At 37.1% G+C, this 27549-nt stretch overlaps 1 protein-coding gene across 8 annotated transcripts in view; it reads right to left on the minus strand.

The window, feature by feature from the left end:
- LOC150084664 (signal-induced proliferation-associated 1-like protein 2) overlaps nucleotides 1–27549 on the minus strand; it is a 585655-nt gene that overhangs the window by 105746 nt on the left and 452360 nt on the right. For all 8 annotated transcript variants that reach the window (XM_090376537.1, XM_090376543.1, XM_090376536.1 and 5 more), the window contains 2 exons: nucleotides 16357–16561; nucleotides 11160–11395 (listed from right to left, as the gene is read on the minus strand). In XM_090376537.1, the coding sequence (XP_090232663.1) occupies nucleotides 11160–11395; nucleotides 16357–16561 (441 nt within the window). The remainder of the gene's footprint in view (nucleotides 1–11159; nucleotides 11396–16356; nucleotides 16562–27549) is intronic.

Consider the following 27549-nt stretch of genomic DNA (forward strand, 5'->3'; position numbering starts at 1 on the left):
AACTTCATCTTTTGTGTATTGGATAGTCATTCAATCATACCTTCTTCCTTGATAACTCTTTTCCACTGATTGTATGTCCATCTGGAATGTCTCCCAATGTTCTTCACTAACAGTGCCCAGATTTGGTTAAAAAAAAATCCAAGTGAGAATGCAAGTAATATGCATTCTGCATTCCATTTTTCTGTAATTTTCAACCAGCTTGTCAACTAGTTCTTCAGACAGGTTTTCACCCTTAATGTTACCAAGAAAGCAATTCACTACAAAGCGAATTCACTGCATTTCAATCACAATTCACTGCATTTCAATCAATATCAGTCATTTTTGACTTGACTACTTCTGAAAGCCAACATCTGCTTAACTTGTGGACCAATAAATATTACACCTTTTAACTTTTAGAACAAACAGTTTTGGAAACATATACCATATCTGCTTGAAGGTATCATCTTGTAGATCCAGTGCTTCAACAAACGGTTTGTATGGTCCCAGTTTGATGTGGAATGTTGAAAGCAAGACTGTTTCATGGAACCAGGGGATTGTTTACTACACTATGTGCACCATGCAGCAACTCAGTCTTGGCAGACCATTCTCTTCTAATGTAGAGCAGTTCCTCTAACTGCTGCACAGAGGAAGCAAAGGAACTTCACGAAATCACTTGAAAAACACAGATGATTGATTGATTTAAGAGTTCTGCGCAAGAGCTGCTGCGGCTAAAATGTGCCTGGAGCATTTTATACAGCAATTCTGTTCTTGTTTCTATTTTGCTAGAAATAATTTCTAAGGGTCACAGAGTGACTCTAGTTTGCTGTAGGATAATATTTTATTTCATATTTGATTATATAAATTTATTTCTTTGAGGAACTGAAAAGCATCTGCTATATTTTTCCTGTCTTCCAATATGGTTTTGAGTGGGGACGCAATGCTTGGTTATTAACTCTTTAAAGCAGTTTCAGCACTTGGCTGCAAAAGTTGGACAAGTAATTAGTACATGTTATACTGCTTGGTGTGTGTGTGGCAGGTAGAATATAGAGGCGGATCCTCTCCTCACAAGAGGTGACAGTGGATGAAATAAGTGTCTCCTATTCTTAATCTTGCAAGTATCACTTCAACATTTCTGTTTTGTTGTATGCTGAATTTCCATGGTTGGAGTAAACTTTTAATTTGGTGCAATTTGTTATTGGTTAGTACTTGCCAGTTGTGTATCCCACTGTGATGAATAACTTGTTTGTAATCTGTGGACGGAATGGATTAGGGTATGGAAATGTAGCCATTGGCTTCCTTAGCAGCTTTGTCTGCATGTTCGTTACCATATATTCCAACATGACTTGAGATCCAGCAAAATCTAATGTTATGACCTTTTTCAAGGAGCTTTGATACTCAGCACTGAATTTGTTGTTGCAGTGGGTGTGTATTAGAATTGACATTTTGTATAGCCATCATGGAGCTAAGGGGGTCAGTAAAAATTATTTTTTGTGAGCATGAGTGTTCAATTTGTTTTAGCACTAATATAATGGCATGCAGTTCTGCAGTATAAATGCTGCAGTCTTTTGGGCTGTTGTGATATCTGTTGAGTAAACTGCTGCACCCACATGATATTCAGTTTTTGAGCCATCTGTATATAGGAAGCGATGATCTAAAAATTGCGACTTGTAAGCAGCATGCAGATGTTGACAGCTGATATGTGGAAGTTCTTGTTTGTCCCAAAAGTGGAAGAAGTCTTATGTAGGCTGTTTGATGATCCATGGTGGTGTAGACTGCTTCGTCAGTGGAGTTATGTTATCCAGGTTAAGGTCTCTACTAAGGAGAAGGTTTTTTAATCTCACGCTCGCAGGATTATTGATTCTTTGTTGTTGTTGGCAATGTTGTTCCCATTCTGATGTAAAAAGAATTTCCTGTGGGGAATGACCAATAGGTATTTTATTTTAGTTGCATAAGAAATTAATTGGTTATGTCTTCTGATTTGTAGTGGAGGTTCTTGGGCCTCCGCATACAGGCTCTGCACAGATGTGGTACGGAAACTTCCAAGGGCTATTTGAAGCACACAGTGATATACTGGATCAAGCCATCTCAGGGCACTAGATCACGCCAAGTCATAAACTGGGGCACCATAGTCTAACTTAGAACGAACGAGTAGGCAATATAATCTTAATGGTATTGTTCCATCTGCTCTGTAAGATATAGCAGATAGGATCTTTAAGAAATTCATTTTCTTTAGAAATTGAACTCTTAAATGTGCTCCAAAAAGGTTAATTTTTTGTCAAAAACAACCCCAAGAAACGCATACTATTTTTAACTGGGATTATCTGCCCTTTCAGCCTGAGTCCATGATCAGGATTGAGATTCCTTTTCCTGCAGAAATGTATACATACAGTCTTTTGTGTGGAAATTCTGTATCCATTTCTTTCTGTCCATTTTATGACTTTATGGCTACTTGTAATTGTTGTTATATTGTCTTCATATGCTGAGCTTGATAAGAAATGCTGAAGTCATCTGCATAAATAGTTGTGATGTTCACTGTTATTTGTTCTATTAATGTGTTGAAGTGGACTGCAAAAAGTATGGCACTTAGTACAGATCCTTGAGGGACCCCTTCTTCCCGAGAGTATGTTCTGGAATGTGTATTGTTAAGTCGAACTAATGTTCAATTTTAAGAAAGTTGTTTATGTATTGAGGTAAGTATCCTCTAAGACCAAGTTGGTGTGATCCTCTTAAGTATACCATAGTGCCTGGTGGTATCGTATGCTTTCTCAATATCAAAATTAACCATGCCTTGATGTTGTTTTCTGAGGAAAGTGTTTCTTACTGGATTATCCAGATGTATATCTAAGGTACAGTGATTTTTCCGAAAACCATATTGTGCAGGATTAAGAAGGTTACTGTTTTCTAAATACCATGTTAGCCTATTATTGACAATTTTCTCCAAGATTTCCCCAAGGAGCAGGTCAAAGCTATTGGGAGATAGTTCTGTTGATCTTATTGGTCTTTTCCCTGTTTCAGGAAAGCTAATATTATTACATGGTACCATTGGTCTGGAAATGTATTCTCAAGATATATCTTATTAAATAAATCTAACATGGCTAATTGGGATATCACATAATGAATTTCATCAGGACCAACTGCACTGTGTTTTGTCTGCAACAGGGTTTCTTTTAATTCTGCTACCGTGAGGAAAGTTGTATCATTCATACTGATTGGTGAAATATTTTAGTTTTATTTTTTCAGCCTCATTCTTGTAAGTTTTGAAAGCAGTTGAGCATGCGTGATTGGCAGATGTATTGACAAAGTTTTCGCCGAGCACATTGACAATATTTCAGGTATTTGTGACTGACTGTCCAATTTAGTAATGAGGTTGAATTTATTTGGAAATAGTTTGTCCACCCTCAACTTCTCTTAGATAAGTGTAGCAGGTGTGGAACAGGCTGTACTGGATGCAAATTTGATCCAACTCGCTTTTTTCTGATTTTATGCACTCTCCTGGCCTTAGCTCTGACTCCTTTGAATTTTATCAGATTATCCTTTGTTGGATTTTTGCAAAAGTGATTCCAGGCTCTATTTGTCTCTTTTTTTAGCTTCCTGTCACCCACTGTTCCACCACGGTTTTGGATATATTCTAATATTAGATATTGTCTTTTCTGCTGCTTGAAGAATGGTATTTGTACGTAGTCCACTGCTGCTTGTACTGATTCTTGTTCGATGACGTTCTGGTCTAGCCTTGCTAGTATTTTGAAAGTTTCTCAGTCAGCATCATATATTTTCCATCTAGGATGTCTGGTGGTCACCCACTGTTCCACCACGGTTTTGGATATATTCTAATATTAGATATTGTCTTTTCTGCTGCTTGAAGAATGGTATTTGTACGTAGTCCACTGCTGCTTGTACTGATTCTTGTTCGATGACGTTCTGGTCTAGCCTTGCTAGTATTTTGAAAGTTTCTCAGTCAGCATCATATATTTTCCATCTAGGATGTCTGGTGGTCACCCACTGTTCCACCACGGTTTTGGATATATTCTAATATTAGATGTCTTTTCTGCTGCTTGAAGAATGGTATTTGTACGTAGTCCACTGCTGCTTGTACTGATTCTTGTTCGATGACGTTCTGGTCTAGCCTTGCTAGTATTTTGAAAGTTTCTCAGTCAGCATCATATATTTTCCATCTAGGATGTCTGGTGGTTTGGCATGGGGTTTTCTTCATAATTTTAAATATTATGGGGTAGTGGTCGCTGGTCAATGAGTTCTCATGCACAATCTATGATTTTTGGAAACAGTATTGGGGAACAGATTGATAGGTCTATTGCAGAGTTGCTTTTTGATGGTAGGTGGTAATACGTGTGTGTGTGTGTGTGTGTGTGTGTGTGTGTGTGTGTGTGTGTGTGTGTGTGTGTGTGTGTGTGTGTGTGTGTGTGTGTGTGTGCGCGCGTGTGTGTGTGTGTGTGCGCGTGTGTGTGTGTGTGCGCGTGTGTGTGTGTGTGTGTGTGTGTGTGTGCGTGTGCGTGTGTGCGTGATTATTCAAGAGTTTGAGGTTGTTCTCGTTTATTATTTTCTCAATTTGTTTACCCTTCTGGTCTTTTTTTGGGATCGCCCAATAATGGATGATTATTATTATTATTAGCCATATGGTGCAAGGAAGCCTGAGGCTTTTGGTGCACCAGCCAAATAAATTTCCGAGTTACCCTGTGAGAGAGAGAGAGAGAGAGTCAGAAGCAGAAAGCAATCACCAAGAAAGGGAAGAATGATGATTATGTCTTACTCAGGATCCTGGGTTTGCCAAGCCCATACTCACCAGATGTGAGCCCCTGTCTATTTAGGTCACCTAAAATGCAGAACGGAGATGGCAGTCGAGCAATCAGCCCTTCGAAATCTTTCAACAGGAAATCTTGCCTATAAGAAATAGATACAGTGGATTCCAGTTATCTGGGCCACCGATTAATCAGAGCAGCCGTTTATTTGGGGCAAATCTTAAAAAACAGAAACCAATCGAGAAAATAGCCAGGTTTTACTTGGCTTAATTGGGACAGAATGCCATTTAATCGGGGCAGGAGACCACAGCACTGGAGATTACCCTACGATTGTCTCCGATGGTACCACGTGGTTCGGATGAAATTCTGGAGGTCACAACCATAAAACAATTAGCAGTCACCTGTTTATTGGGATTTTCTGTTAGTGAAATCTATCGTAAACAGACAGTAAACTCGATCTTACTGAATTTGCGATAATACCGACAGCTGGAATTCTGTGGGTTATTATGGTGAAATGTGTTTACACTTCCATGGAATCTTCAATCATATAAAAAAATTAATTTTCAGATCTTCTCTTCATTCCTATTTTAAAAGCTTTGTAACTCGTTACTTCATTCTCACTTGCACGTATCGTGTTACTTGCAATTTGCGTGTGTGTGTGCCATGTTCTTTGTTATTGATTGCTTATCTTTATACTGTTTTAAATTTTAACCCCCACCCAAAAATGTTAGTGAACAGAAATGTCAACTAGTTCGTATGTACATATTACAGTATGTATTAATTATTCCGATTATCATGTATATTCTTCCGATTTTCACATATAATTTAATTTTTTAATTGGTAAGGTAATAAAGGGTAAATTTCTGCTTAATATCTTTACTTTTATAGCCTGTGGATAATATTCCTCCTATTTTCTCTAATTAGAATCGCTGTTGAATAGAATTAAAGTTCAATTCGTAAAAGTGATCACAATGACCAGCGCTTACTACACATCGTATAGTGAATGGTACTACCTTACTATGGTGAGTTCGTCGTAACGTGATTTGATTGTACAGTGACCTAATTGTGGGGGGGGTACATTGTATTTTTAACTATTTAGGTGAAACTTCAGATAACTGGGGCAGCCGCTTATTCGGGCCAAAATGCACTAGTCCCGATGTGTCCCAAATAACTGGAATGGACTGTATATTGAGGATGTCATACAAATGCTGAAGCTTATTGCTAGCCAGACTGTGACTGGTTCTAAGGGTGTGTTCAACGATATTGCTTGGAATTGCATGTCTGTTAACTAATATTGCAACTCCTCCTCGTGTTGTTGTATCTGATATTCGGTCTTTTTTATATATTGTATAATTTTTGATTGTATTGTTGTCCTGTAATTTTAAATATGTTTCTTGTAGGCATATACTTAGCAGATAGTACTGGGTAATGAGGTCTATGATATCACTAATCTTTGAGCAAAAACCTCAACAGTTCCACTGGATGACTGTATCTGTCATTTAGGGGCAGATGATCCCTCGGATTGTTTCCTTGGGGCTGTTTTTCCCTTTGTCCTCATTGGTTTTGTCTTTCTCCAGAAAATGGAGTCTTTCTGTATCCATTTTTTCTTCAACAAAAATTTCAGGTACTGGGTCCTCTCTAAGGTTTATTTCCTCTGGCATTTTTCTTTCTCTATTACTTTTGCTTTCTTTGATAACTTTTCTTCTTACACTTTGTGCATCTTCCAGTGGAAAAGACACAGGTGTATTGACCTTTTTTTTTTTTTTTTTTGTTGCTTTTGTGGTGGAGATGTTTTATACAATTCGCAAGTCCATTTTGAGATTGATTCTCTTGGAAGAATTTTAACATTTATTTGCGTTCCAACAGATTTTGAATTAGGAAGTCTCATTTCCGGAGTCCTTCTGATTTGGTAACTTGAGCATAGGATGGTTTGTTTCCCGTGATTACTGTTATCGTTTTTTTAGCTTCTTGGTATAAAATGCGATTTTCTGCTTTGTAAATTTGAATTCTTTTTCCTTTCTTCCAGATTTCACACTCTCTTGATTATAGCCACTCCCTGACTTGCGTAAGGGTTTTGTTCCATGGAACCCTACGTAAATCGGAATTTCCCTAAATGCTCATGCAGCACTCACAACTATGCGCACTGAATTTGATTGAAGCAAAAAAAAAAAAAAAAAAAAAAAGGTTAGACGAACGTGTAAATATAATTATTTATTCAATATTTTTATCTCGTGCATAGGAAAAATTACAAAAATTTCAAAAAAAGGGAGGGGTAGGCATAATTGTCAGTAAGTTTTACCTTTCGAGCATCGTTGTCAGAATTAACTCTCCAGCTGATAAGCATGCCACTGTGGAGATTTAGAAGGGGTTTTTTTCTGCTGCATCACAAAATTTCTCTGTAGCTACAAAATCGACACTGGTGACTTCACCGCATACTTTAATGTTTTGGAAACCAGCACGATGCTCGAACCTATTAAACCACATGTTACTTGCCACGAACTTGGCTTGGGGTTCACCGTGCTTATCCTTAATATCTTCATAAATACTTCTTGCTTTTACTTGAATGGCTATTGGACTCAGATGCACTTGCTTCTGAATCTGATTTTCCCTCCAAATTAGTCCATATTAATCCATATTAATAGCTTTTCCATCTTCGATACAGCACCTGAACGCTGTTTTGTGATCACTGTTGACCTTGAATGCATTGATCCTTTAACATGTTCTTTTATACTCGCACTATCCCTTAAAATAGTATTCACTGTTGAAGCAGCGAGACCTAATTCCATACACAGATGTCAAACTTTGTCCTGCTTTATACTTCTTAATTAATCATCTTGATATCTAAACCAATTTTGTTTCATTTCCCAGCACTTGCACTTTCCGTTGGTTCTTTTCCTTTCAGCATTGTAATAAGTAAATAGGAATGAAGAGAAGATCGTGAAAATTTTTTTTTGTTTTTTATATGATTCAAGATTCCAGTGAAGGGGAACTCATTTCACCATAATACCGTAACATTAAAGCCCACTCAATTCCAGTTATCGGCATTATCACAAAGGCAATAAGATCGAGTTTACTATCCGTTTATAATAGATTGCACTAACAGAAAAGCCCAATAAAACGGAAAGTGCAAATTATTTTTATTGTTTTATGGTAGTAACCTCCAGAAATGTGTTTTAGAAAATATCACAAAAAAAGTTCAAAATTGATTCTTATAGCAGAACATATGACAACGATGAAATTGTAGTGCAATTTCCATTATAAAAATACCTTTTAGAGAAATAAATGGCTTAGTTATAAAGCAAAAATTTCAACGCCCAAGGTCTAGGAACAATTACCAAAAAAAAACCAGTGTTAATTGGTTCACATTACGATATTTTCCAGATGCTTCCATTTATTCCTAAGGGATACAAAACATGTTTCCACAAATTTTTTAAGTTTGCACCGGCCGGAAAAACTTACGTAAACTTGAATTTCCGTAAGTCAAGAATTACATAAGCCGAGGAGTGCCTGTATTCCTTAGCACAGGCATTCCTTACAATTTGCACATTTATAGTTGTCTGCTATACAAGTAGAAGTGGCGTGTTCTTGAGAACCACAGGTTCCACACGTCACCTTTCACACATATAAATATATGTGTCTAATATTGCAATGTAGATATTCAGCTTTTACTGATCTGGGTGATTTTGGTGTGTTAAAGCTGAGTATCAGATTCCTAGTGGGAGTGATTATTTATTCTTTTAACATTCATGACTCTTTTTCTCGAAATTCACTTTGAATTTCCTCCTCGGGTACATTCCGAAGGTCCCATTCCATAATGACACCTTTTGAGGTATTTAAGGTATTGTGAGGGGGATACCAGCCAACTCTTAAACTACCTAGAAATCTCCGTCTGATCAACAATCGCCAGTATGGATTCCAAAATTGACAATCCACTAGTGATATTCTGGCTTATGTTACCCATTTATGGATAAATTCAATGGAAAAGTTCAGTGAAACACAAGCAGTTGCTCTTGACATCTCAAAGGCTTTCGATCATGTTTGGCATAAAGGTCTTCTAAACAAATTTCCATCTTATGGTTTGCCAACTGTTTTTTATAATTGGTTATCCAGTTTTCTCTCTGATCGCTTACTGAGGATGACGGTTGATGGCTCTCTGTCTTCTAACTTCTCCATTAATGCTGGTGTCCCCTACGGTTCAGTTCTTTCCCCCACTCTTTTCCTCTTGTATATTAATGACCTTCTTCCATTGACTGGAAATCCTATTCATAGTTTTGCTGATGATAGCACATTGCATTCCACTTTCCATTTTGAGAAACTTTTCCCTGCTCAATCAGCTTCAACTTCTCGAATATCCGCTACCAATTCCTTAAATGCCGATCTCCAGTGGGGCAAAGACAACTTAGTTGATTTCGATCCTAAAACTCAGTCTTGTCTTATATCTCGCAAAAAGGATTTTTCTGCTCCTATGCTTATCTTTAGTGACACTCCGATTTCTAGGCAAAATGATATATCTCTTTTGGGGATTACCCTGACTTCTAACCTCTCTTGGTACAAGCAGATTACAAATATTGCTTCCTCTGCATCTAAAAAACTTTGTTTTCTCTTTCGCTCTTGGTGTTACTTTTCTTCCAAACAGCTGCTCACTCTGTATAAATCGCAAATCCGCCCTATCATGGAATATTGTTCCCACATCTGGGGAGGCACCCCCAAAACTTCTCTCAGGCTTCTAGATTCCATTCAGAAGAGAGCATTTAGGTTAATTAATGACTCATCTCCAACAGTCTCTCCACTCGCTATCTCATAGACATACTGTTTCTGCTGCACGCCTTTTCTACAGATACTTCCATGGGCACTGTTCTTCTGAATTCTATAATTCAGAAGAACAGTGCCTATGGCAATAATTCAGAAGGGCTTCTATAATTCCCGCTCTCTCTTTCCAAACAGTCCAAACACGTGCTGCCAGAATCCATTTATTGTCCAACTTCAAACTCACAGAACCAACTTTTCATCTTCTTCGTTTATTCATTCAACTGCCGTTTTCTGGAACAAGCTTCCTTCACATGTATTTCCTGAAAATTACAGTCTACAGAAGTTCAAGTCTAATGTTAACAAATATCTTCTTTCTTCTTCTCAACCTCCAACCCAAGCAGTGTACTAAGTACTATAGGTTCTAATAGTTCCTGTTGTGTCTGGGGTTGTTTTCATATATATATTAAAAAAAAAAAAAAAAATCCTGAGTATTGGAGTCAGTTTACTCCATTTTGCCATGGCAGGGAGAGCAAACTTTCCCTACCAGATTTCCAGTCCCGCCACATGGAGGTAGGAGCAGTTCCACTCTGTGACCAAGCACTAGAGGGTTAGTAGTTAATGTCTACAAGAAAAGAAAAAGAGAAGATTGCTTTCTTTGTTAATCTAGTAAAGTTGATTTATTTACTATAGCTTAGTTAATCATGTGTTCATGACACTTTAAATAAGGAAACATTTTCTATTTCAAGTAAGAGTGCTAATTCAGAGCAATATCACTTAATCACAGAATCGCTTGGCATCTGGGGTCCACAATCCCGAAGGAACCTGTCATTTGAAAGTTCTCACTGACATCCCATTTACAGCGGTCATACTTGATCTTCTCTAACACATGCTTCAAATTTCTGTAGCCTTCTTTAATATGAACGGTGAGCAACTGTAATTAATGGGTAATATTCCCAAGTGAAGCAACACAGCTTTCAAACTTTTACTGTATATGAAAAGATGACACACTTTGGATTGTGACGAACACCAATTTTTTCATAAAGAACCAAGAACTCTAACACAGGGATTCAGCAACATTGTAAAAACATGCATAAGTGACATGTCTTTTTCTGACTATGGAAAGTCTTACAGCTGGGATCCAGTAGATTTCACTCTTTTACACAAGCTATAAAGAGCTGTGCGCTGGATTTGGTTAGACCTATGTAATCAGTTTACACCTCACATGCAGTGCGAAACAAGTGAGGGAACTGGCCACCCAATTACAAAAGGCAGAGGACAGAACTCGGAGGAAGCATGGTAATGGGCCAAACACAGTGAATGATAAAATCAAGCATTTAAGTTTCTCAGTTTTTTACAGTACAGTCTCTCTGCAATCATGACACAAAAGCCAAATGAGCCCATGTAGAAGGATCAAAATCCAATCTTGTGATCACTAATCAGATAGAAGGTTTTAAACTGATGTAAAAGTTTCTCTTTCTGCACATGTAAAATGAACGAAACAGAACAGTAAACAGTAAAACAAGTGGCAAGTGGGAGAAAAAAAAAAGAGAGAGAGAGAGAGAGAGAGAGAGAAAGGTAACAAAATAATGCTGATGTATTTTAAATAGTCTAGTATCTTTCACAGATTCAAAATGTAGTGGGCATCAAATATGTGCATTTCACAAAACTTTATAATACCTTTCATCACGGGACAATCTGGATTCAACAGGAGCTGGAGATGATGGTTCAGAACAAATTACTTGAGCTGGCTGGGCTTTTGTTAATATCACATCAGAATGTTGCCCTGAATCTAGGGAAGAATCTGGAGAAATAGGCGTAATTCCACCACCTGCATTACTTCGTTCTAAGGAAGAGTAAGGAGTTGAATGAGTTTGTGATCCACTTTCCGAGTCATGATGAGAAGATGCCAAGTCCTGAAAATATTGTAATAAACAAACATAAAAATGATGTTGTATATCAGTATGCCAAAAAACAAATAATATTAAAAATCATTTGTTTTAAATTGTTATTGGGGACCAAATAATGATGTTTATTAGAAATTATAATTTCACTAAGTTTAGGTTTGTAAAGTTTCTCTACCCTTTTTTATGCAATTTAAGGTTCAAGAAGCAATTTAAGTGTATACAATTATTACTATTTTTTTTTAATGAGAATGGATTTGGTTCTGTTGTTTGAGTCTCTTAATTTAACTTAGTACAAAGATGAACTGGTACAGCCCTCAACTGCCTCTGGCTGTTCCTGCTTTGTTCTGTCATTTGGCCTGATAAACTTAGAATTTTATTTTATTTGTGGGGGGGGGGGCAGGTTTCCCTTATTTTAGCCAAGTACCTGACAATATTATTAACAAAATTTTTTGAAAATAATTTTTCAACTGAAAATTAACTAAATATAGAATTTTAGGAAGCATGCTACTAGATCAAGAGATTTTTCATAAATACAGAACTGAAAGTTATAACTAAGTTAAATCTACTTATCTTTTATTTTTTACCATTAATTTCTGGAATATGCCTTTCTTTGGTGTTTATTTTATTTAACTTCAAGGATATCTGGAGGAGTTAGATCAAAAGCTTTGCATTTTTATTTGAAGAGTTCATTATTATATTTATTTGCAACTACAGGACTAGAGTACATCATAGTATTATCTTATCAGACATTTTCAGCATACTCGTTTGTTCGTTCGCGCTCTCTCTCTCTCTCTCTCTCTCTCTCTCTCTCTCATTTTGAATAATTTCCTCCTTGTTAGAATCACAATTCATGCCCAAACGGTTCAAGTTATAATTGCCAAAATGAAAGCTGAAGGTAAAATGATACACACTGCACATGTAATGAATGTACTAATCAAGTATAGTGTCCAGGATTACAGTTAACTTCTATAGTTGTATTTTAATAGCACTGGCTGATCATCACATGAAAGCCAAGCCAGAACTTTTTTTTTTTTTTTTTTTTTTTTGTAAATGTTTATAAATATCTGAAGGGTAACAATTGTGAATAGAGTCAAGATGCTCTTTTTAAAAGATACAAACAGAGCAAAAGGAGTATATAATTGTTACAGTGGATTGTTCCATAGTCCTATGAACCTTAGGTAAAAAAGTGACTGTGCATAGTTGTATTAACTGATGTTAAATAATTTGCAAGAAAGAATTCTTAATTTAACTATCATGTATATATAGACACTGAACAAAAAATTTGTCACCTCTCATGAATTTTTGTTTTTAGAGATTCAACTACGAACTCTTAAATAGTTTATATTTAAGTACATAAGTTTTTAAACAGTGCATAAGTTTTAAATTTATATTAACCCATTCTAAAAACAATTAAATATGAAATTCAAATGCAAAGTACTGCATATAGGTAGACATAATCCCAGAGAAATGTAACAGCTTTGTGGTACTACACTTAGGGTAGTAGAACATGAAAATGACCTGGGAATAATTGTACAGTCAAATATGAAGTTTTCTGAGCAGTGCAGACAGACTGCCAGAGCATGTCATGGGGTACTGTCAATGATATACAGGAATTTTGCTAGTAGGGAAAAGGAGGTGATTATCCCTTTGTATAGGGCAATGATCAGGCCATGCCTTGAGTACAGGTCACATTATTAGAATATAGGACATCTTTGGAATCATCAGCCCACATCACAGCAGTGATTAATACTCCAGTTGCCTTTTTAGCTGATATTGACTAGGCTTTTTTATGCACAGCTGTTAACATTGGTCTTTGTCAGGGTCCTTTACCAGATATCCCACGTTCTTCAATTTTCTTTGTAGTGTTCACTCATAAATTGACTGATGAGGTCATTGGTTAACTGTTTAGAGCAGTTCTTGTCTTGTTTGGTGTCCTTTTTCATTTAATAGATGCAATATTCATCACTATTCATGAATGCACTCACTTAGTCTCAAACACAATTCTGCCAATGGTTTTTAGATGGTTTTGACTCATACCATTCTTAAAAACTAAAATTACTGTTCTTTCTGAAGCAACAGCAAATACAGCTGCTCCTTAAACAGGATGTCCTTCAGACGTGCCATATGCTAACACTCCTTTCTGCCATTTACTAATATCTTTTATGCACCCCATCTTTTATGGTGAAAACTCCTGCTTCTATAGTCATGCTAGTAAAGTCGTAAATAGAGAAATAGGTTAGCTTTATAATCTAATTTCAGTCTCTTTGCAAAAAAAGGTTAGAAGATACATGTATTTAATCTGTTATATGCTGTAAATAACACTTGTGACTAATTTTTGTCTGGTGACTGTAAGTAAAATCACTTTTTGTGCACACGGCTGTTTATCTTAAAACTGCAGTGTGTGCTGCAGTGATCTTAGTAATTATAATCGAGCAAAACTCCCCTATCATGAAGTGTGTACTACTTTTAAACAAATTACATCACCAAAAGGATAGTTTGCCATTTAATAAATAAATTAATAAAAATTCTCTGAAATAAATGGGAGCCTAGTCTTTAGGAAATGTTATTTTTGTTTGAAAGTAGTGCAATACTTAGAGCCAGTGGTATAGAATAGTTGTTGTTGTTATTTGGTTTTCAGGAGAATTAGCAACTAAGGCCATATTGCTCTGGAGGTATGCGGTGGTCATTCCCTGACCTTTCCGCATCCTCCATATTTGGTGGTCATGGGCTCGAATCCCGATCTAATCAAGAAGCGTGTGCTACGCACTGCTGCTCCTGCCCACCTGGCTACAGAGGCGCCAATGCCTGTATGAGCATGTTCTTTTGAACCATTACATCAGGTCATTACATCTCTGCAGACTGCTTCTGAGTCACAAAATTTTTGAAATTAAAGCACTGGACTAAATTAATAATGGAATTAAGAAATTTAGGAACTTCAATATCTGGCTTTCACATTCAAATTTGGTGGTTTAAATGTGAGAATAACTGTATGGCTAGGATAAATATGCCATTCTTCTCGATAACCATTCTTTTCACATGCATTACATTTTTATTGCTTAATTCTTGAACAATTTCTTCTCTAGAAATTGTTAGAATACATCAAGATCTGCTATTATCCCCTATAGAGGAGTTCAAGATGACATTTAAGGTAACCTTTATGGAAATTTCAAAGATAAATATTCTCAAGTCTGCATGTTATCAGAGTTTGCATGCTTGGTTATCTCCACTAGGAGATTTCATTCTTCAAATAAATTTTGGGGGCCAACCAAATTATTAAGATATTCTGAATTAAAATGAGGAAGCTTTGAACTCAGCAGAAAATCAGTTAAGGAATGGAATATGGACAACCATTGTAAGTATCACTTGGCCGTTGGGTAACAAGCACTCCACTGTACATATATCACTAACAGGCTGAACACTCACTGTTGGACTACTCGTTTGTCGGTAGATGACATCTAAATTTGGCATAACAATGTGTATCTCATCCATCTTGTGACATATTACAACTCCAGCTGTCCGTTTGGTTTCATATTTGAATATAATCACAATCGAAGTTCGGGATGCTCACACTCTCATTATTGTCCAACCAAGTCTCAGATAGCAGCAATATTTGGCATTGCTGTGTAGCAGTGTTGATGAGGTCAGTGTGGTGCACACATAGGCTTTGGCAATTGAGTGAGAGAACTGAGAGTTCCTTCCTATTGTGAAGGAATTCAAGCAGGCTATCCTATCTTGTTGATTTGAAAAATCTTTGGTGGCACCTACTAAATTTCGGACTGAAATAAAACCAATTTGTCACGTAAATTTAAAATGAAATGATACAAATTACGTCACTTCCTAAATAATGCTATCTCAGTCGTTAACGTTGATTCAGTAGAGTAAGTAGCAGGCATGAGCATAAAAAGTTACATCTTTCATAACTTTGGTTTTAGTTGTTTGATTTTAAACTGGTCACGATTTTTGTCAGAGATGTTTTCACATCTTTCGTGCGAACGATTTGCCTATCCTTCCTATAATATACATTACATACGGTTAATGATTGTATTCGTGATTTATTACAAATTCCTCTGACCTGATGGTCATGCTGGGGTATAAACAATAACTGACTCATCATTCACTATTTCTAGGTGACACCACACTTCCATTAGTGCTATAATTTCAGTGTTACTTGTCCTAACCAAGAGATTGAATTCACTCATTTTATTGGCAGTGCTCCTGCAGACAATTAAAACTAGGGTATTCATGTGCAGTTTAATCGTGTGTTCCTGTAATTTAATCTTGTTTTCCTAAGATGTGCAAAAAGCATATCTTAGGAAATCAAGTCTCCATAAGATGTGCTGCAGGTGGCAATGTTTCAAATGAAACATTGCTACCTCCTCCTTCTCTAACTATCAGTTTCCCCAAACCCTTAAGGTATCATCCAAGTGCAGGCAATGCTGAAAAAGAACCTCCCCCACCTCACAAAGGCAAAGTCTTCACTTAATTCACAAGCCTTTCAGCATAGAGTCCTTCCCATTGCATCTGGGCAAAATTAGACACAAACATTCTGACCTAACGTGCAGTTTTTCTTCATCATAGTCCTATATATATATCCAACGAACATCCCCCTTAAAATTTGCCTATCTGTTGCTGACATCATAAATGTTTCTTTAAGGTAAAATAAAAAAAGTCTACTTACTGTTTTGAATATTCATCTAATAATTTTCTCCTTAAAATAACCCTAGGGGTCTCTTAACCCCCCCACATGACTGCCTTAGTCAAAATTATGAGAACTAAATTGACAGTGAAACTGTGGAAAATTTTGTGTGTATATTATTAACCTATCACACAAAATCAAATTTTTTTTCAGGAATATATAAAAAAACATTATGAGGTTTATCCATAGTGAATTTTGATTTGTATGTAATCATACTTGTAATTAAAAAAAAACACAATATAATTAAAATTCTGTTAAAAAAAACTAACTATACCTCACTGGTGCTATCACTGTCCAAAAAATCTGGACTAATGAGTTTAAGAAGATCTTCTTGAAGAGTACTGGTGCTACCACTGCAACTGCTTCCACTACTGGTTGTTGTTCCTGCTATAATTGTTGGCTTATTTGTTCTGCCTACCCCCGAAGTTACTCCCGGCCTTAATCTGTTTGATTTTGAATGTGGTGGCTCGGATTGTGTTCTGTAAAAGTAATGAAAATAATTAAAGTCTAAAGCTGTGGAGTATTAGTAATAGCCATATGGTGTAAGGAAGCCTGAGGCTTTTGCTACACAAGCCAAAAAATAAAATAAAATAAAATAAAAATAATAATAAAAAAATAAATAAATAAAATACACATACTACTAATGATTCGAAGACCATTACAATAAATTCTAAGACAACTTGCACCAATGCCAATTTTAAAATAAGCAATATACAACTTTTATAATTTTTTGCAATTTCTAAGAGATGCTATAAAATATAACAAGCACATTCAGTTGGATTTTGAATATTATCTCCTGAAGTATACTGAATTTCCAAGAAAAGTAGACTTTGTAATATTTCATTCCAACTTTACTCTGGATTACTAGGAACAGTTGGACTGGATTTTTCTGGTGCATTAGACTAGGAAGAGTGAAATAATCTGTGCACAACGTCACATCCAGTTTAAAATACCTGAAACGAATTATTAAGTTTCTTTAGCCCTCCCTAAATGTCTACGATAAAATCTTGAATAAATAAAAACCCACACCAATAATTTTAATTCAACATCATTCAAAGCAATAAATTATCAGTAAAAAGGTCAGGAATCATTAGTGACTTCAAATATGCCTCTGAGGTTGGGAATGTTCTGATTCATAATAACTGCAATATAATACACCAACCGGAGAACTGAAACTTTATTAGAATAGCAATAATATAATATAAGATCGATCAAATTAAAATGATAAAATAAAATAAACTGATTTTTCAGTAAAAGCAATAAGATAAAATGTAAAGAACAGCTATTACACTATATGGATTAAAACTGATAAAACGGAATAAAAGCAATAAAAACAACAATAGCTTTCAGAGGCAACTGCCTCCTTTATCAACGGTACGACTTAACTTGTCCTGGTGCATCCTTAAATAACTGAAGGATCACGGCTCACAGCATGTTGCCATGGGCAGTATCCTCCACACATGCACTGAAACCGGAAAAGGCTCAGAAGCATGCCAGGCAGAGCCATTCATCCAGTCCAAGAATTATGGTTTCAGAGGGGATGAACTTCCCATCTGTGATTTTGAGCCAGCACTTATGCAGTTCCCTCTAATCTCACCATTATCCAGAGGAAGGCACTTAGGGAGCAAAGACAGGATGAGAGCACCATTGTTTTGCCCACAGACAAAGGGAGTTTAACTGTGATCCTTAACAAAGTCGATTACTGCAACAAAGCCTTGGAACTGTTGAATGATAGGACAACGTATAAGGTTACCCATCGGAATCCCTTGGTAGGATTGGAATGGCATATCAACAAAATCCTGGAGGGTTAATTGAATGCAGAGATCTCCAAAGACACCTATTGGACACTTCATTCCACGGGGTGCCAGCTGCCTAAAATTCATAAGGCAGGGATTCCGCTTAGGCCAACTGTATTGTTTGTGGGCAGCCCTACGCATGCATTATACAGATTTCTAGCCAAACTAATATCTCTTATCGTAGGACATTCAAACTTTATCATCAAAGACAGTGGAGACTTTGTGCAGTTTATACATGCCAGAGTCACCGAAGCGGGTGAGGCCATGGTATCATTCGATGTGGTGTCTCTGTTTACACGCATCCCCATCGAGCATTGGGGGAAATGCACGTGCATGGCATTGGAAAGGGATGACAACTTAAGGGACAGGATTCCCTTGAACATAGAAGATATTTGTAGCAGGGTAGAACTATGTCTCTTCAGTACCATGTTATTTCAAAACACTATGTATAAGGGATCATGGCACAGCAATGGGTTCTCCAATTAGTGCTGTTATAGCAAACGTAACCATGGAGAAGCTGGAGTCTAAGATTGTAGATGGCTTTGTTTCTCCCATGGAAACAAAGCGTGCATGGAAACGATATGTCGATGATACATTTGCCATTGTATGTAGGGGAAGAGAGGATGAGGTTCTCAGTTTTCTTAATAGCTTCTCCCCCCTTTTATTCAGTTTACCTTGGAGATGGAAATGAATGGTACCTCCCTTTCCTTGATGTGTTGGTGTACAGATGGCCCCAGAATAAAAACGAGTGTATACAGAACGGGGGAAAACCATGTGCCAGGGGAAATACACACATAATAACACGGCACAAGCCAACTATCAAAGATTGCTATTAGGCCCTTGTTGAATAGGGCTAGATCCCACTTTAGCACCTGCAAGGATAGAAAGGAGGAGATTAAATGAGTCACAGCAGATCTTAGGAAAAGTGGATACTCCCAGAAGATCGTGGATAAATATGTTTGGGAAGGGGGGGGGGGGTGTAGAGGTTTTGCGGCACAAGGGCAACTGAGACCAAAATGTGCCTATTCAAATATTTGGAATGGTACCAGAGTTTGCCTTATTTGATATTAGATATATCCATAAAGTCTGATTTGTTTTGAGGTAAGCAAAAAACTTATCCAGATTGGCATTGTTTCCCAAGGTGGGTTAGTGATACAGGTTCTTGCATTTAAGTCAAAGAGAGGAAGGTAGTATTTCTGATATGGGAATAATACGAACAGTCTAACAGAATGTCGAACTGTAAGTTGTGATGAACAATGTGTGCATATAGGAGGGTCATCGCCCATGAGCAGGAACAGGTGTGTGTGTGTGTGTGTAGTCTACGACTCAGCCGAGAGAGATGCAGATACTGTAAATGAAGGAAAGACTGCTACAGCACCTATGGCAGCATCTGATTTGGAACCATCAGTATATATTTAGCAGCTTTGCACATTGCTAGCAGCATGTCCTTTGTGCAGTTGCTTGATGTAACAGTTTTCTGGGGACTTTTTCTTCCATTGTTGGAAATAGATGTCACAGTAAAGTGGGTTCGAGGACCAAGGTAGATCAGATATTTTGGTTTCTTTCAGCATGTTTTCAAAATGAACATTCCAGCAATGCATCATCTCTTGTAGTCTAATACCAGTTGGTCTATTTTCAGTGGGTTTATTGTTATAGAATGTTATCCTTTCCGGATTGAAAAGTAGCGGTTGATTCGGATCATCTGGAAAGCATGGCTGGATAGGTGAGGAGTAACATTTTCCTTCTGAGGTGGAGTGGTGGTTCGTTTGCCTCTATATATAGACTTTGGGGGCCGGGGATGTTCAAAAAGCCCCACAAGCAGTGCGAAGAGCACTGTGCTGTATGGTATTCAGTCTTGTAAGTACAGTTTTCCTAGCTGAGTCATAGACTATTGAATCGTAATCTAGACATGACCTGATGAGTGAACAATACGAATGCAGGAGAGAATATCTATCTGTACCCCATGCTACGGCAGAGATGGCTCTGAGTATATTGAGTTTTTTCAAGCAGAGAGTTCTGAGATAAGCTATGTGCATGGCAAAATTGAGTTTAATATCTAATATTAAACCTAAAAAGTGGATATTGCTGGCAAGAGGGATTGGTTGGTTTTTTTAATTTAAATTCAGGCTCTGGGTGTAATCTGTGCTTTTCACAAAAATGAACTGCAATTGTCTTTTGCTTTGACAGACGATAACCATTTTGTACAGTCCATGGCTTTAACTTATTTATGGAAAGTTGTAACTCTCTCTATGCTGTTAATGGCATGATATAGAAAGATCATCGGCATACATATATATTTGTATAGTTTTGGGAATATTCTGCGTCATGGTGTTTAGTGTAATTGCAAAAAGGGTAGGACTAAATATGGACCCTTGGGACACCCATCTTCATGAATAAAATATTGTGAAAGTATATTCTGGTGATGAACTTGAAAGATTCTGCACTTAAGAAAGTTCTGAATGAATTGAGGTATGTGTCCTCTCAATCCTAGAGCATACAGCTCTTGAAGAAAGCCATACCTCCATGTAGTATCGAATGCCGTTTCAATATCTAGACTCACCATTATTACATGTTCATTTTTAACATATGCATTGCGAATGTTAGTTTTGGCTTTTACCATAAGGATCGGTTTTGTCGGAAACCATATTGGCTGATATTTAGCAGCATTTTACTTTCTAAGATCCATTTTAATCTTCTATGTATCATTTTTTCTAGTGTTTTACTTAAACAGCTGGTTAGGGAAATTGGTCAGCAGTTTTGTGGAAGTGATTGATCCTTTCCTGGTTTTGGAAAAGCAAGAATTACAGAATGATGCCATAAGGAAGGATAAACCCATTCAAGAAATATCTGGTTGCAGCAAACTAGTAATAAGCTTAAAGCTGTATTATTTAGATGTTTAAGCATTATATAGTAGATTCCGTCCAGTCCTACTGCATTGTTTGCTGTTCTGTTCAGAGCTTCTTGGATGAATGGCTGATTATAAGGAAAGGATTGGGTGGTGTTGAAATTTATTTTATATTTTTCTGCAGAGGTTTTGATTTTCAGGAAAGAATTGTCGTACGCAGATGCTGATGAGATTTGACTGAAAGTCTCTCCAAGGAAATCACCTATTTCCTTTGGGGAAGACAGTTCTCATCCATTCTTAATCAAGATTGGAGCAGAAAAAGGAATGCACTTATAATTTAATTGTTGGATTTTCTTCCATATTAGCCGATTGCTGGTGTCCTTCGTGATGGTACTGTCAAATCTTATCCAGGATTCTTTTTTGGCTTGTCTTCTGATTTGTTGTGCACTTGCCTTTTGTTTTTTTATATAATATGAGCTTGGCAGTTGTAGAAAACCTATGAAATAGGTTCCAAGCTTTATTTTTTTCCTCATTTTGCACTGTTACAGACCTCATTCCACTAATGTTTCGCATGTCTTTTTTGGTTTGCAGAGGACTGAGGAATTGCCTCAGAAGCTGCTGCCAAAATTTGTGTGGTAATGTGCTCGGTGACGTCATCTGTTGGTTGTGATTTAATAAATTGATCATCAAAATAAACAGACTGAATATTTTGCCCAATTTGCTTTTGTAAATTTCCATTTTACTCTGGACAGGGGGATTGTTTTGTTTGTATTTTACATATAATTGGAAAATGATCACTGTTGTGTGGATCATATAAGGTTGACCACTCCATACTGTGGAAGAGAATGGGAGAACAGATTGACAGATCAATTGCTGAAGTGGATCCTGTGTATAGATGGACATGTGTGATGACCAGTATTTAGTAAGGTTAGCTGCTGTTCATTCAGTAATGTCTCAATCAGATGTCCTCTTATCCATGCTTGAAGATCCTCACAATGTGTGATGCCCATTGAAATCTCCAAAAACACAGAAAGGTGCTGGCAATTGTGCTATAAGATCTAGTTCTTTTAGCATGAAAAGTCTATTTGGTGGGAGGTATACTGAAATCTAAGTCAACAGCTTTAAGTCAGTCTGTAGAGAGATATATCGAGCTGGGATTTTATAGATAACTAGAATAGTAGTATTGCTACTCCTCCATGTGCAGATTTTGCAGTATTCGTGTCTTTTCTTTTTATATTGTGAAGTTTCTCATTGAAAGAGTTGCTTGTGGTGTTAAATTAGTTTCTTGCAGAAAAACACTCACTGGATTGTACTTATTGATCAGGTCATATATTTTTTTTTTTTTTTTTTTTTTGGTAGTTGTTGGCGCATAGGCTTCTGTGGCCATATGTACCTCCCAAGGTTTTTGTAGTACTTTGATCCAAGCCCGAGGCGGGAATCGAACCCGCGACCTTTGGGTTGCCAGGCAGGCACTTTACCCACCCGGCTAGCCCGGTCGGCCATCAGGTCATATATATCATCAGTATTGGCTCGTATGCCTCTGCAGTTCCATTGAAGTATGTGCTGCATTACTTGGTTTTAGGAGTTATGTTTTGATCTGTCTGTTTTTTTGGAGCAGTTTATTTGTAACGATCTGTTTTATTTCTGTCTTTTTTGGGGAAAACCAGTCGCTCTGTATACGTGTATTCTTCTGCATGAAGTTCTAATATAGTTTCTTCTGGGTTAGTTTTGTTGTCAACATCCATATGTATAGAGAATTGTTTTTTTGGTCTGAGCATAATCTGTCTTGTCTGCTCTGTCTGCTTTTTTCGTAGTTTCAGGCATGTTGGGCAGAACTGAAATTGGAGTGTTAATTCCTTTTTCCAGTTGCTTGTGTTTGACAGGTTGTGGCTTAGCATTAAGCACAGACCTGGCCCAATCTGCAAAAGAAATGTTTGGAGGGACTGTAATGTCAGTTTGAGTAGCAATAGAATGACTGTTTTTGGCTTCCTGATACGTTACTTTGTTTTCTTTCTGTTTTGTATTTCTTTCCACACTTTCCACATTTCAAAATTTTTTGAATATGCCAGATGGTTACATTTGCAATTGGGACAGGTGAAGGAGGTTACATCAGCTTGAGTGTGTTCTGTTGAACCACAGTTTGGGTAAATCATAGTGCCATAGCATGCTACCTGGGAGTGTCCATATTTCTGGCACTTATAACGCCTGATGGGATTCGGTATATATATACATATACAACAATTCAGATACCCTGATTTAACCATTGTTGGTAAGTTTGGGGTACTAAAGGTCAGTATTATGTCCCGTGTTGGCTTTAATTCTCCATCTTTCCGGATTAATATTCTTTTTTGCATGTATTACTCTTTGATCTGTCAATTCTAGCACAATTTCATCCTCTGTGATGTTAACATCCATATGTATAGATGATGTTAATGAGGTCCCACTCTGCTGTAACTCATTTGGATGTATTCAGATTGGCATGGGGTGTTATTTTCATGGGAATTCCACCAAATGTAGTCAGTTTTGATGATATTTCTGAGTGTTTTGGCTTCATTGTTTCTACCAGTAGATCTCTAGATTGTAATCGCTTTACCATCTGCAGCATTTTCCAAGCATTTCTGGATTAAAAATGGGGATAATTTGCTCACAGAAAATCTAATAGAGAATGAATAAGGAGAAAGGTTGGGTGATCTTGTTGACATAGATCTGTTTTTTGTCTTTTATTTTGATAGCAGTCATGATCGGGTTGGTCTTTATCAGTAGGTGATCTCAATTGATCAAGTGGAGGAAAGGTTTCTTTGTTCATTTTGTACTCCTTTTGGCCCTGAGCGTTGGTTTTCTCAATTACTGGCCCTGCCACGGGGAGGCAGGAGTAATGCCACAAGTGGCCAAGTGGTTGTTAGGTTAGTTGGGTTAGTAACTCTAATAAAATAAAAGGAAAGGTATCTTTTCTTTCGTGACTTAACTTACAACTTGTAAGCTGAAGTCTACTGCTTTTTTAAAGAAATTAAGAGAAAATAAGGGAAAACTTAAAGAGAAGAGTGATTCCTTTAAAAGAGAACGCTTTGAATTGCTTTATAGAGCTCAGAAAATCACTTGGCTATGGAAACGCTTGGCATTCGGGGAAAGTGGAAGACGGACAAAGTGAGCCATTTGCATACATTCCCTACTATCCAGGCTTTATTTTTATTTTATTATAATTTTTTTTTTATGGCTTCTGTCAGGTAGCTCAGGCAACCCTGGCAGAGGCAGCCAGAGTATAATGGGCAGCCTGGCTCACCTCCCAGTGGTTGTGGCGGGCAACGTGGAGTCTCAGTAGGGGCCCCGCGGCCAAGCAGCCAGACACAACAACAGAACAAAGCACAATACTACATTAACCAGACATTACACTTTTTTCTGGCTGTGCAGTAGTTCTGCATTTCATCACAGAGTACATATGGTGCAGATGTGGGAAACCACCGGTGGCGCCTGATCCTAAATACTATGCCACTATCCAGGCTTAACTGAGTGAATCTCTCTAGTATTATGTGCTTGTCAGACACACTGTGTGGAACTGCCAGGGCGAAGATTGCACACAGTCAAAGGTTAAAGATCCCACATCCATGGAAGGTACAAGTGGGGTCATAGATGAGATTAAATGCTCAGACTGTGGGGAGTGCTATGTTGGTGAGACAAAACGCTGTTTCAAAGATTGTGGGGGAGGGAGCATATTAACGCATTAAAGGCAACAGTGTTATGAGAAATCTGCTGAGGCTGAACATTTTTGGGAGGAGAACCACCAAATTTCACCTGGCAATGCCATTATAGTAGATTGTTCACACAGATTTTGGAACTGCAAATGGCTCGAGAGTTTGTGGATTTGCTCTTCTGCACATAACACCATTAATAGAGACAGGGGAATCCATATTCATCCCCTCATTGAAAACGTAATTTGTGGATGGGATGAATGGCTGCACCTGGCATACTGCAGTGCCATTTCCGGTTTCAGTGCACATGTGGAGGATACTGCCCATGTTCCTGTGGCAATGTGCTGCGAGCCATCATCCTGCAGTTATTTAAGTATGTTCCAGGACAAGCTAAGTCTTACTGTTGATAAAGATGTCAGTTTCCTCTAAAAGCTACAATTGTTTTTATCACTTTTATTCCATTTTATCGGTTTTTATCCATTTATATTTTATCTTATTGCTTTTATTGAAAAATAAATGCATTATATTTTATTTTATCATTTTAAGTTGATCTAGTCTTATATTATATTATTCCTATTCTAATAAAGTTTCAGTTATATGGATGGTGTATTATATTGCAGTTATTATGGATCATTAGTGACTATTACTAGGGTATGACATTTTCAACCTTCTGAGGCTGGGGGCTATACTATTAAAATAAATTAATAAGCATGGCACCATCTCTCTCTCTCTCTCTCTCTCTCTCTAGTGTGTGTGTGTGTGTGTGTGTGTGTGTGTGTGTGTGTGTCCCTCACAACAGAAGAAAACTGATCCGTGTAAAACACTTTTTTACAAGAAAGAGCACCCAAATATTTTCAAAATTAAAAATTCCTTTTAAATTTATTTTACAGACATAGAGCATATTTAGAAGTTTAAAATCCATACTACATTACTTAAGTGAAGGAAAAGGTGCAGGTGCTGAAGCAGTATGCTTCACAGAATTAATTTTTCTGCTATATTGAAGTTCTGTTATCCTCTAATAATAGCAACAAGTCTTGGGTTTATGCACACTGTAGAAACAACATTGTTATCCATGTGACAACATAAAGTTATAATTTCATTTGTAATCAATTAATGTTATCAAAGCAGGGAAATTCATTAAAAATTCAGACAATACCATGACACATTTTGAGGCATTGCTGGTATAATCAATTAGCAACCTTGTGCCAAACTGTGGATAAAGATGTCGTTTTCCTTATACATGTTCATGAATAAGATTCACTTAGCAGTTCAGTTCAACCTAATCTTGAGCTCATGTTATTAAGTGAGCTTAAGCTTAAAAGTGAACAAAGAAACCCTACAAAACAAAGAGAAAAACAAATCCAGAGAAGCATACTATTATCAAATTATTTCAATATGTGCATTGATAACTCTGTTTCTTTACTTAATGCAGCAATGGGCCCACACAGCTCAGTACTAGGGACTTTGATATACACTGAACTTTCATTACATTTTCCTTGTTATTCCTTCCTCATGCTGTGTGCCTGCTCATTTAAAATCTACACATTATTTACCATTCAACCTGAAGTTGCTAATTGAGACTGCCTATCAGCTAATTTGACAACAGTACACATCAAAGTTTTTAATGAATGGCAGATTCCTGTCTTTTGGTGATGCTATTAAATTAAAATCAAAACATGCACAGGGATAACGATGGTAGCAGCTCATGAATGACAACAGTTGAGGCTACAAAACTGTGCAGACAGAGAATTTTGATTGGAAGCGGATGTTTTTTTGGAAAATTCTGAATTTTTTTTGACTTAATTAACATAATAAAATGTGTTTAGATAGTAATAGTATTATGAATACCATGTCTACAAAATAGATTCCTCCTACCTACAGATGCAGGCCACTGATAAAAATTCCCCCCCTAAAGCCTTGCTGATTCCCTCAAGTCTCGAATTAATCCACAAGGCTTTCAGCATATAGTCCCTCCTATTGCATCTGGATAGAATTGCAGACACATACACATTCTTACTTAACACGCCACATTTTTTCAGCATAGTCCTATATTTCTCCAATAGATGGTCAGGTTGTGTACATTTAACATCATTAGTCTCCACGTGAATAATAATTCTCTCTTTACCTCCCTTAAAATTTGACAATCTGTTGGTAACATCATCAATTGTTGTTCCTGGCAAATACACTCTGGTTCTAGACCACAGATCTGTTTCTGTTTGCCAAAGAAACAGATCTGTTTCTTTGGCAATAGTCACCCAATAAAACTAGATCACCTATGACCAGAGCAGTCTGCATTTGACTATTATTTTCTGGGACCCGAATCGGGGGCATCACTTGGCAAGTCATGATATATTTCGGTCCCTGATGAGCTCCCATTTATATTTGTTTCTAGGGACCGAAATCTGTCCCTAGATCTGTCTACTAAAGTAGCTTTAGAATACATGCCACAGACTATACAAATAAGGAAGTCACAACTCACACCAGAAATGCCCATAGGCATTTCTGTTTGAGTCCCAATGTCCCTAGACTAGTGGTCTCAAACTCAAATTGTATGCGGGCCAAATTCACGATCTGAATGCAGCTGACGGGCCGGATTTTTTTTTTTTTTTTTTGCAAAATGAGAGTGAATATAAGCACCATATTTACAACAAATACATAATTGAAATGTATTTTCGGGCAGTGTAAAATTGCTTCTGGGGGGCCAGATGCGGCCCGCAATTTGAGGCCACTGCCCTAGACATATAGTCCATATTAGGTCATAGTAGACATATATGTGAAGGCCTGACGTAGCCAAGTGGATCAGAGTTCAAGCCCATGACGGCTAAACACGATTATCATTTGTATTTATCGATTTATTGTAAACTCCACTGACCTAGTGGTCATTCCAGAGTATAAACAAGAAATACAGACCATACTGTAAGTGGATCTTGTAGTAACCATAATTTAAAATTTTAACTTTACAAAGATCACAAAATTAAAATTTACAATACATTACAGATTTTATGTTAACAAAATATCACAGAAATTACATTGTCTACAAAACTTATATCACTAAAGAAGTTAAATTTAAGCTACCGAATGAAAGTTATGTAATTTCTGACAAAATATCAATAAAAAAGGCTATCTGAATATTAAGGTGT

Source organism: Mastigoproctus giganteus, chromosome 6 (genome assembly GCF_048544385.1).
Source record: "Mastigoproctus giganteus isolate SK-2022 chromosome 6, ASM4854438v1, whole genome shotgun sequence".
In the NCBI taxonomy this organism is placed as follows: domain Eukaryota; kingdom Metazoa; phylum Arthropoda; class Arachnida; order Uropygi; family Thelyphonidae; genus Mastigoproctus; species Mastigoproctus giganteus.